General features: G+C 32.9%; 1 protein-coding gene across 2 annotated transcripts; it reads right to left on the bottom strand.

Annotated features, from left to right (window-relative positions):
• Positions 1 to 2,388: 2,388 nt before the first annotated feature.
• Positions 2,389 to 10,937, bottom strand: LOC111881088 (uncharacterized). 2 transcript variants are annotated; one of them, XM_042901737.2, is made up of 12 exons: positions 10,390 to 10,937; positions 6,159 to 6,361; positions 5,886 to 6,083; positions 5,723 to 5,794; positions 5,536 to 5,631; positions 5,365 to 5,444; positions 4,746 to 4,821; positions 4,319 to 4,529; positions 3,921 to 4,117; positions 3,540 to 3,639; positions 3,372 to 3,461; positions 2,389 to 3,286 (listed from the first exon to the last, which is right to left on the bottom strand). In XM_042901737.2, the coding sequence occupies exons 1-12, from the start codon at positions 10,925 to 10,927 to the stop codon at positions 2,574 to 2,576; spliced, it is 2,574 nt and encodes an 857-aa protein (XP_042757671.2). In that variant the 5' UTR covers positions 10,928 to 10,937; the 3' UTR covers positions 2,389 to 2,573. The 2 variants fall into 2 exon arrangements, with proteins under 2 accessions (XP_042757671.2, XP_023733249.1); XM_023877481.3 differs by lacking the exon at positions 10,390 to 10,937 and adding an exon at positions 6,514 to 7,717.
• Between the last annotated feature and the right edge of the window lie 1,481 nt (positions 10,938 to 12,418).

Raw genomic sequence — 12,418 nt, 5'->3', positions numbered from 1 at the left:
CTGGTTTTCCATGTTGAATTTTTATTTATAATAATTAAAATAAACTTGTTATTTTCGAGAAAAATTAAAAATACATACTAATAAATCTACTGTATTGGTAGTAAATAAAGATGAAAGATGCCAGTAATAATTAAAAAAGTATGTGTTAGCTCTGTGTTTTGTTTATGTAAACAGTGTACTAAAATGATTAGTTTAAATATTCACTGCTTAATCAACAAATCAGAGTGGCGCAGCGGAAGCGTGGTGGGCCCATAACCCACAGGTCCCAGGATCGAAACCTGGCTCTGATACAGAGAAGGCTTCCATGTACTGCATTTTTATTTTTGTTCTGCTTCACACTAGATTATTGCACTTCGGTACCTGGACAGTTTCGATTAATCATTTTTAGTCCCTAACGCGAATATTTTAGTTATTTTGAACACTCTTCTTATTTCATAATAAACAACACAATTAAGTTAGAGATAATTTTATAAAAAAATTCATTAGTTTTCAAAGTGTTTTTTAATATCAATAAACTAGAATAAATAAAAACGTGAATTTGCTACATTTCCAATTAGGTAATCCATATTTAGAGAGCTCTAAGAAAAATACTTGACTTTTTAAAATTGATTGTTTAAAGTAATTTGAGCCAAACAACATACTATGTCGATGACTGCATCCATTTGTAATTTGTTAATATAAAGTGTCATTAGTCATTACTTATTGCTAGGTTCTTATATGTGGAGAATCTTATGTCATTACTCATTGCTAGGTTCTTACATGTGGAAAATCTTGACGGTCTTGCTCGAAACTTACACCATTTAGATTGGGAAATACAATATTTATGCATCTCTGACTAGATTTGCTCAGAATGATCGTTGAAAAGGTTCAATTCTCTTCTATTTCATTCCAACAAATGGGTGATATTTTGTTCATGGAGATAAATCAACCTCAAAATATGTTAAAGTGTGTGTTAAAAATTTAAAATGACTTATTTGAATGTTATTATTGGCTCAATGAAAGTAATCATTCGAGATATTCTTGTAATAATTTGTGTACGGACGTGGAGTGGTGTATACCACAAATAAAAGTACCGGATGAGGTTGGGGAGTCAGAATCTGAACACCCTTTATTTAACGACGAGAGAAACTTTAACGCTTCCATGGATGTTTTTATAGTAGCTCCAAACGTGTGGAATAGGATGCAAGGTAGACGGGTCTGAGAAATAGAGAACAAGGCTGGGATACAATTATACAAATATAACTTTGGTGATGGGGAATATATGATGACTTATGCTTCTCTTCTTGTGTGACTACAAAAAATACACGATTGATTGTTGATTAATCGAAGTTTGACTTCTTTTCTATGAAAAACGAGTCATTCAAACCCTTCAAGCGAAGTTCATAACATGTTCGGTTTGAACATATTATTCAATTTCCTTCACTCAATTACATTCACACTTTCCGCATAAACAAGGTGGACAGAAATTTATCAATTCTTCCGTGAGAGATTTCAATTTTGTGAAGTATACTCCAATGAAATCGTGATTTGATTCATATTAATATTTTACTTTCGAATTTAAAAAATTCAAAATACCCTAAAAAGCGCCACCTATACCGGGGTAGGGTATAACCTGGCTATGATTTTCCTACCTAATTCTGGTTTGTAGCTTGTAGCGACAACCGCTTATTAATATCATCATGCTACAAAACAAAAATTAAAATTAGTGTACTATTCCGAACTACAATGGCCTTTGTTATGGACCGATCTACATATTCCAAACAAATTCTACGGATTCCAAATTAGATCTTTGCATTTCAGTGTGTAGAGTGTTCAGAACATATTTTTTAGGGTTTTACTTGTAGTAACTGTTGCTAAGAGTAATATTAATCATACAAAAAACCTTATACCATCAAAGTCTATTTCACACAAAGTATTTCTCATTAAAACTACTAACAACACTAACAATTTTTTAACATATGCCACATATGTTAACCAAATAACAATCTCTAAAGGAAACGACACATACCCACATATGCTCGAGCTCTTCACTGTCAAGCGACCTCCTTCAACAAAGTGTAAGTCCAAAATCCGGTTTCCTGCAACTTCGAAGCGTAGGCCGGAGAAGGTGTAGTCCGAAATGGGCGTTCCGAGTGATTGTCCGAAATGATATATATAGGGGGACCATAGTAATAGGTAGGATTAATGATGTGGGTGACCCGATTAAAAACAGGTCCAAAATGTATCACTACATACTCTGGTTATTTTACGGAAATTCCAAAAAATTGGTTACGCTGTTAAAAAGTGCTTTCAAAGTTGGTTAGTTTACTCGGCTTCCAATTACAAATCGCCCTTTTTGGTTCTTAAACCATAATTTTGCTAATTGCTCCTATTTGTGCTTGATCACGGTGGACATTTATATTATATCATATATTTATGTTTATAAAATGAGGGTATTACATTGTACATAAATAAATACATAGCGAACAAGTATACACTACAAAGAGACATCAAAGGCAAGACGATCCAATCCATTTAAATAAACTACTAGAGGGTGCCCCATTCCTACTTTGATTGAACAACACACTTTAGGATTAAACGTTGAAGTAAACTGTGTAGTGTTCATCCCTCAAACTAAACAACGGCTGCAGAAGAAAATTCATTTCCAACCCTTTTGCCACGAAGCTAATCGGATGGTAATTGCTGATTCCCCCGTTCGCCTTAAAACTAGTTGCTCCCATAAAGTCGGAATCCTGTTCACCAGAATCACAGCTGAGCTTCACGGTTCCACCCGAATTATACACAAAGCAACCCTTCTGGCTATCAGACTCTAATCTAACCATTCCCTCATTTCCCTCCACCATCCGGAATAATGAATTCCGGGGTTCGGAGGAATCGCTGATTCCGAGACTTTTTTCTTTTCCTTGTTGTACAATTAACATCCCGGGGAGGTTGTATGGCTCTAGCATGATGGTTTTACCAATAGCATCCTTATATGATGAAAACTGACTTGAAGTTGAGTTTGCTAAGATGATTCTAAATGTTGAGAAGACAGAATCGCTAGTTCCGGGGTTGGGGAACTTCACCGTTGTGATGCCGGTGTTTGTGTGTGAAAGGGCGAGGGTTGAATTTGCTGTTTCTTGAGAAAGAGTAATGAGATGGGAATTGTATTCCGCCGGAATTGGAGTGATCCATTTGGAAAGAGAACCCGATTCCGGTTTTAGGTCGGAATCACCAGTGGTCAAGCCAACTAGCAAGTAGGGACCATATAAGATTGCTTGAAGAGAAGCATAATCAGATCGCTCATCTGGCATATACCACAGGGACCAAAATTGTAATATAGTCAAACTTATATTTCAAAACGTAACTATATGAAGACTCAAAATTAGTACCTTGAATAGCCTCCATTCTAAGGGTTATTGGAAATTCAAGGGTAATAACGTCAGACGAGCTCCACTTTTTCGTGACTGATAAGAAATTACCTACACCAAAAGAATTTTATATGAAGTTTTATAACATTGATGAATAAATATTTATTTTTTTACATAAAAAATTCATACCTGCAGGTGTTACAGGAATCACTTGATCATTGAGTGATGCTTTTACATTTGATGTTGTCCAAGATGGTATTCTAATATTCATGCTAGATGATGATCCTTCCTACAAAACAAAATGGTTGGTTTATATAAACAAGCAAAAAAATAAAAATAAATAGCGTTTATAAATGAAAAAAATTAACAACGTTTTATTCTATTATACGACATTGTACTTACAATACTTTGAAAAATATAACCAATTATAACAGCGAAAATTGTTTTGTATTTGGATGATGTTTCTATACTAGGTAAATTATTAAAAAGTAGGTTGATTAATAAAAATTTGACCATTTTTCTCCAATAATAAACAAATATGTACGTACGTTGCTAAAATGTTTTGCATACCTTCTTTGAGGAGATTGTGATTGTTGCTCGAAGGTAAGGATCCCATGAAACAACAGGCGTTACTTTTTGATTAATAAATAGTTGACCATTTTTCCAATTAAATGAGCTTGATATATACTGAATGATATAAATCCCCGGATTGTTTCCGGCTTCTTCAAAGTATATCGAATCACCTAATTTCGAGAACGATTCAATCCCTACAAAAAGTAACCCAAACGGCTATCAAATGGGGGTATTTCGGTCTTTTAACAAATAAGAGAAGGAATGGTATTGAATTCCTTCCAAACTTGAAACACTTGAAAGGAACATAAACTCCATATATGATGAATTGAATTCCGTCAATTTGCAACCAAACAATCGTTGGAATTGAATTCCAAAAAGGTAGGAAATGAAGGAACCTGTTCCATAACAGCACCAAAAATCATTAAACTTGGATCCCCATTTATGGTATCCTGTTGCTTTTGATACCCCGGTGCCTAATGGTAACATATATATCATGATTCCGGGCTCTTTCCCTCTTTGAATGCTAAGGACTCCATTAGTCAATGCTCGCTCATAATAATCCGCATACGCCATTTCTTTTGTCCATCTAAACAAATTACGAGACACCTATAAACACACACACACACACACCATCGTAAATTTATCAATAAATTAGACATAAAGATTGTTAGATATGTGGAGCTGATATAGGACCCAACTCTGATATCATGTTAGATATATGGAGTTTTGATTTTCTCTCAAAATAGTATATGGGAAGAGAGAGTGATACTCGTATACTGTATACGGTGTCTAGCTGATGTGTGACCCACATTAGATGCATACCTTCAACATGTTATAGGTGGTACATGATTCCTCATTCTCCGTCTGTAATGTCGAAGCTAGTCTTTTAGGTTCTGACCTAAAAAAACCAACCACCAATTTGTTACACGAAAATTAAAATGTTCATGCTTAAGTGGTCACCAATAAACCAACTTAAAATAGTACAAAAATAATTTTAGTATATATGTCGATTTAGGGATATTCATGAAATGACCTATGATGTGACATTTAACAAATTGACCATTTTTTACACATAGCACAAAATCACGGGATTACTAAATTGGTTAGTTGCGAAATTCCAAAAAACGTTTTCTTGGGAAATTCCAAACAATTGCTAAATTGCTCATGTTTCCCCTTTTTAAACAATTTTCAGAATACAATTGTAAGATTTGGTTTCTTTTGTGGTGGGAACATTCTAAAAGCAATTTCTCAATTTACAACCAATTGCAGTATCAATGGCCATTATATGCAATTGGTAAAAAAAAGAATGTTCAATTTGTTATATGTCACGTCATAAGGTGGCTATATATATGTGATTATCCTTTAAATTTATGTTATTAAACCCTACTATGAATTTACGCACAAAACATAAAAAAACTGTTAAGCACACTAAAACACATACCAGAACTCACTAACCGATGTCCCTCCTGTAGCATACATGTGAGAAGAGTTCACAGCATCCATGAAAAACATTCCAATTTCCTAGAAACAAAATAATATTTGTATAAATTTTGTCCTTTTAAAAATAAAAATAAAAATACCCGTATATAGAAAACAAGTATAAATGAAATACCTTGTAGAGAGGATCACCAGTAACTTCATACCGCATTTGTGATCCAATAACAATTGGAATATGCGTATTCGCATGAAAACCAGATAAATCATCAGCCTACAAGAAATAAATATTAACCATATTAATCCATAAAAATCTTTAAAACAACATATTATATATATATATATAAAATTGAAATTGAATTTACCTTTATAGCCAAGAGTCCAAGAAAGCAGGGTTTGTCAAAAAGATGAGCCAACAATAAATGGTTGCTATCTCCCTAACAATAATAAATCAACAACCCCATTAACATCAAATTAATATTTAAAAAAATAAAAAATAGAATTACACATCATGATTCTTTAGCATACTGTTATGGTGTACAGTCTGTACATGACGTCATTCATGCCACCAGTTTCTTCATTTAAAGATCGCCAGTGTCTCTCGATCGTATACTGATAAATCACATTTTGTACGCGTTTGTAGAAATAGTCCGCCATTTTTGTCACCATTTTTAGAGCTTGATTGTTGCCAGCTAAAAGATACTGATCGACTAAACCCGCCATTATCTGCCATTTTTACAGGAGATTATGAATTAAACTTGATAAAAATAAATCAAATTGACGAAATTGATGAAGATTTACCTTGTGAATGGTGTAATACGGAGCCCAGACTGGTTGTACAGCTTCAAATCGATCAAAAAACTCAGATGGAAAAGCAGAAAGGTAACCGGTGTTCATCTTTTCCTGACATTCACCCAGTGCAGATACGACTGCAGTCATCTTGTTTTTCAGAGTTTCATCACCAGTGCTAGCCCACATTTGAGCTGTGGCACTCATGTAATGCCCTTCAAAAATTATATCAAATTAGTGAAATGTTCATCGTAAAAGTGAATGAATCATGAATATATAGTTTTACAAGGAAATTAGAGAAATTGAATCGAGTTGTGGATCAGAAAAAAGGGTTGGAGAAACGTTAAACGTATACAAGTATACCAACCTACGAAGTGACCGCGAAGTTCTTGATTTGGGGATTCCCAACCGCCGTAGGCGGTGCCCGGAGTGGGTAAACCGGCGTTTTTTCTAAAGCTCCAAACTAGACTATCGACATCGAGCATTAACAAGTATTTCAAATTGGTTTGTTGAGCTTGACCATGGATTGAATCAGGGTCTAGTCTGACATCACCTAAGGGAACTTCATTTAAGAAATTCCCATTAAAATCAGACTTCTTACCTCCTTGATTTTGATTTTTCATCTGTCTATAAGTCATCATCCACGCGAATTCATCTTCCTGTTTCAGGACTTTCCTAGGGAGTAAACTTGCCCAAGCGGATTCATCAGTCGGGGTTAAATGGTTGTGATTGTGAGACGATAACACTTCTTGTTTCCATGTTTTGTTTTTCGAATTCAGGAATTGGTATCGGAAAGTATGGGATGAGAGCTCGGTTGGAGTGTTAGTACATTCCTTACTAACAACAGAATCAGAAAACAAAACGAAAACCAAAAGGAAAACAGATAGCATCTTCAACAACGTGAATGATTTCATTTTGTTGAAGAAATATCAGCAGATGCGATAAGTTATCATCAGAAATCGGAAGACCCCATATATCGAATTCAATTGAAATACCTAACCTGTAACTACTTAAAAGACAATCAATAACGAATGGGACAGGCGATTAAGTCTCGTGAAAGGCAATAACTGTTAATGGAAATTCTAACAATGAGTGAATGAGCATCAACAACCGAATCATACATAGACAATCGAAAACGAAAGCGAAAGCGAAATGGAATACAGTTGTGAAAATAGTAATGATTGAAGTAGAAAAACGAGATACACAAGAATTTACAGAAGCTTGATTACTTTGTGGGAAGTAAAAGTAATGATAAAGGGAAATAATGTCGTGTAAGATAAGAAAAAAGGGAAATTCCCCAAGAAGATTGAAAGTAACTACAAGACAGAAAGAACTCACGGATTAGGTGTCGTTATCTATGGAGGATTGATCATCAAAGTGTGTGAAACTGAGTATTAACATTATCAAATTAAGTGTGAGTGACAGATAGAGAGATGGAGACAAACGGGTTTTCGGATTTGAATTTAAAATTAGGAATTTGGGATCCGTAAAAAGGCAAACAGTTTTAGGGTTGGCCTGATAAATTTCTCGTGTTCTTGCGTTCTTGCTCCCCGCCTTTTTGTTTGGTTTGTTAGGAAATACCCACTCACTGCTCAGAAAAAGCCGCTTTTACAGTGCTCTGATTGGATACACATTCGAATTGATCTTGAATTAAATGAATTGTTGGGATTTATTTTATTTTATTTTTTATAATTACTTTAAATAATGTTTTTCTAACATTTAATTTTAGAAAGTGACTTCTCTATGATATTACTTTCTAAATATGGAGTATAATTAAAGTGGCTGTTTAGAAAAACCTGAATATATATATATATATATATATATATATATATATATATATATATATATATATATATATATATATATATATATATATTGTAAATAATGCTAGTTAGGTATTTGGGTTAGAGTACTTGTCGTTTAGCATGTGGGTTAGGATCCATAATCACAAGACACAAGATTCTTGTAAACTGTTATGACATCACAACTTTAAATAAAATCGTTTTCTTATCGAAGATTATAAACACATATGTAATTACATAATTTTTCGCATATCTAACCCTCTTATGATCCTTCGTTGGAAATTTATAAGGAGTAAATTGCACGTTATCAATTTCCTTTGTACCATATTGGTAAGAAGAATAAACTTTTGTGGGTTTATAAGACTTGTGTTATCCTGATCCTACAAAGGTTTTAGCGAAGTATAATGGATGAGCCAAGTCCACATGCGTGTTTAATCGGGGCCGAGGACATGAGGTTTGTGAAATGATAATTTCTGAGTATTCATTTTGAGTTTATCGGTTCTTCCATTGCTGTTTAAATGAATGATAACTACATCAAATCATGTGGTTCTACGTTGAACGAATGATAACTACATTAAACATTGGGGTTCTATGTGGTAGCTTACATCCACTAGAGTGCGGAAAATCTTTAAGAATACGAGTTATTTTTAGTGAAGTTACCAATTAAAGATATGCAATCTTTTAAGTTGCTTTTTAATTTATGTCTTGAATTTTAATTAAAGTTCTGTTTGTTTTTTTCCTGAGTATTTGCTTTGAGTTTATTGGTTCTTCTATTGCTGTTGGAACAGATGATAATTACATTAAATCTAGGGGTTCTAAGTTGCAACTTACAACCATTGGAGTGCATAAAACCTTTAAGAATGAGTCATTCCATAATGTACCAATCAAGAATAGGGATTTTCTAAGTAGTTTTGTTTTTTTGTTTTGTTTTGTTTTTTTTTGTTTTTGTTTTTTTAATTATTTTTTTGTATCGGATTGAATTCATTTGACAACGTGTCAATCTCCTTCTATAATTTTTATAATAAAATTTGACCGTGAATGATCAAACTCTTTTCGGTTGTTTAAAAAAAAAGGATCAAACTCATTTCTGTATGAAATTTAGTAACTAGTTAATAATAATTTAATTTATTATTCGTAACTAATCGACATATAATTTTTAATATTATTTATTAGTTTGTCCGCTTTGGATTTTTATACATATTATGAAATACAATATCATTTGGTTCGATTCAGTTATTCGGTTTCGGTTTTTTTTTATCACATCCCTAATTGTGCTAAATCCAGGGCAAATTATCCTTATTAGAGTCATAGAGTGGGGCGAACTTTTAGCAACTTGATTTCTATTAATAACAGTTGGGCTTAAACTAAAAGATAACAAATGATGCCCTCAATGGTTTGGCTGACCAAAGAAACTAAACAACATAAATTAGATTAAAGATCGATAAAAGGTTTTAGATTTAGGCATTAGATTAGTATACCTTTTGATGATAAGATGCCACGTAACTTTATGATTTAAGATTATTTTAAGGCTTTACGACATTTAATTGACCTATTAATACATAAAGGCAACATAGAATTTGTAATAACTTTCAAGTAAGAATTTTTAGGGCATATTTTATAAAAGCTTAATTACAAATGTAAAGTTTATTTTTTATGTATCTGAGTTCATGTGTAATATTTATTTATAAATGTGTTATAAATATAATTTTATTTATTTAATGTTACCGTAATGAAAAAAATAGATTATGTATTTGTTAAAAGGTAATTAATAAGAATGTTTTTTATAATTTATGTAAGTTGCAAAATGAAATATATATATATATATATATAGGATTACTTGTGTAGTTTCATAAAGGACGTACCAAAAAATTCTAACCAAAATTTGAATCAAACGGATAATGATATTCCTTAAAACAAACCACAAAGCCCATGAATAAATAGATTTGTTTTACCAACAAAAAGATTATACAAATACAATCTCCAATACATTTATCCTTTCACATTTCATGTAAAATTTTTCTTTGTTAGGATATGGTACCTCATGGGGCCAAGTGGCCACAGTAGGCTAGTGCCTTGTATCATGTGACGAAGTTAGGGAGTGGTTAGGTGTTGCGGTCACATCCAATTTATTTTAATAATTAATCAACTTGTTCAAAAACATTTAATAGTCTTTGGTCCCCTAAAATAAGAACATAACCCAATTGTACATTTTATCCACCCTTTTACATAACTTTTAGTTTTGCCAATATTTCTAGTCGGAGGAAAGGAGTCGAAAAGTCCAACAAGAGAAAGCTTAAGCTTTCTATAAATCATGCATGCATAAATGTGAATGTTTGGTAAAAAAAATGGAACTTATATATTATAGAGAAATAGGGTTGCATAGAAAGAATAGGCTTCATAACAAATAAACAAAATAACACCGAGGATCGAAGTACACTGACCTACAAAATGACCTCGAAGCTCTTGATCCGGAGACTCCCATCCTCCGTAGGGAACACCAAGAGTTGGCAAATTGGCTGTCTTCCTAAAGCTCCAAACCAATCTATCAACTTCTAACATCATCAAGTATTTCAAATTGGTTTGTTGAGCTTGACCATGAATCGAACGAGGGTCCAATCTCACATCACCCATGGGAACTTCCTTTAAGAAGTTTCCAGACGCTCGATTTTTCATCTGTTTGTACATCATCATCCAAGCAAATTCATCTGCTTGTTTCAATGGTTTTCTAGGAAGCAGATTGGCCCAAGCATGATCATCGGTCGGAGTCAAATGGTTATGAGATAACATCTCCTCCTTCCTAGTCATGTTATCCGAATTCAATAACTGGTAACGAAAGGTATGTGATGAGAGCTCGGTTGGAATGTTGGTACATTCCCTGCTAACAGCACAATCAAAAAACAAAACCAAAAGCGCAACAAATAGCATATTCAATAACGTTAAGGATTTCATATTGTAGAAGAAATATGAAAATTTGAGCATAACTTAGTATTGAAAACGAGTGAGATGAAATTCAATGTGGGAAAGGATCATAAGATATCAATTTCTTTATAGATGATTTGAGAGAAAGAGAAAACGAATAAAGAGAATTTATAGAGGTTGTAACAAGAAATAATGTTCTAGGAAAGATACAAAGAAAATGCATGCTCATAAAGGTTAATTGTAAATGACATGGAGAATGCCGGTGGGTGCTTAGATACCATCTTTTTAGTTTTTATATTAGGAGTTAAATATGGTGTAAGTTTCATTTTTCAAAAGCAGATCTTATATAACTGATTCCATGATAGTAAATTTCTCCATTGATCATACTTTCTAGTTTTTCAACGACAATCTTCAAAGTGTGACTTATTTTGCAAAGTTATTTTTTATAAAATAACTTTATTTATTTATTTATTTATTTTTTATCTAACAACAACTTTAAAACATATGTTGTTTTTTTATGAAACTTAACTGTTTTCTTGTGAACATAGTTGTTAAAACATGAAATGTCTTTAATTTTAATTGTTTTTTCAATATGAGACGGTTTGATAAATTATAACTTCTAATTGAAAGCATGCGCATGGCACTTCAAAACCAGTAAATATTTAACACGTTTGATATAATTTTTGAACGATATTTGTGTTAATTTTGGTATGAACATGAACGTGAAATGTAGAGAGAGAAAGAAGAAATAGAGAGAAGGAATCTATTTTATTATTCACCTGTTACGTTACTAACTAATGTACGTTACTAACTGATTACATCTTACCAGTAAAACAAAATATTAATACAAGTTAATCACTAACTAACTTGATATCGAAGCTTAACCAACTAACAGTCACGTGATAAACACGTGAAGTTATTAACAAATAGTTGTGAAGACTAACTGATATTACCCCCCCCCCCCCCCCCCCCCCCCTCTCAAATTGGAGAGTGTTGCGCTCCCAATTTGTTTAATAGAAAATGATGTTGCTTGCTTTTGTGAATAAATCAGCAAGTTGAAGATCAATATCACCAATTGTGTTCTCTATTGAGCAAGCTTAAAGATAACAATGTTGGACAAGAATATTCACAAGTCTCTGCAAATTTGGCTGGTAATGTTTTATTCTCCCAAGATATTTATGATTATCCAATTAAATGTCATTGTCTTGAAAATAATACAATGACATGAATAATAGATTAAGGGGCCAGTGATCATATGTGTTTCAATAAATCCGCTCTTATTAATATTCAAAAGCTCAAAAATCCTTATCGTATCCCTTTACCAAATGGTCAACAAACTGATGGTCATGAGTATGGGAGTGTTGTCTTAGCCGAATCTGTTATACTTCATCATGTTCTTTATTTCCCTTTATTCAAATTTAATCTTCTTTCCATAGCCAAATTGTGCAGACAATTAAGATCTTTTGTTGTTTTTTTCAGAAAAATCTTGTTTCTTGTTGTAGGGCCCTTCTTAGAAGAGGCCTTTGGTTCTTAGTAGACATCGTGTTGGGC

The sequence above is a fragment of the Lactuca sativa genome, chromosome 1 (assembly GCF_002870075.4).
Source record: "Lactuca sativa cultivar Salinas chromosome 1, Lsat_Salinas_v11, whole genome shotgun sequence".
In the NCBI taxonomy this organism is placed as follows: Eukaryota; Viridiplantae; Streptophyta; class Magnoliopsida; order Asterales; family Asteraceae; genus Lactuca; species Lactuca sativa.
This window is presented reverse-complemented; position numbering and strand designations above follow the sequence as displayed.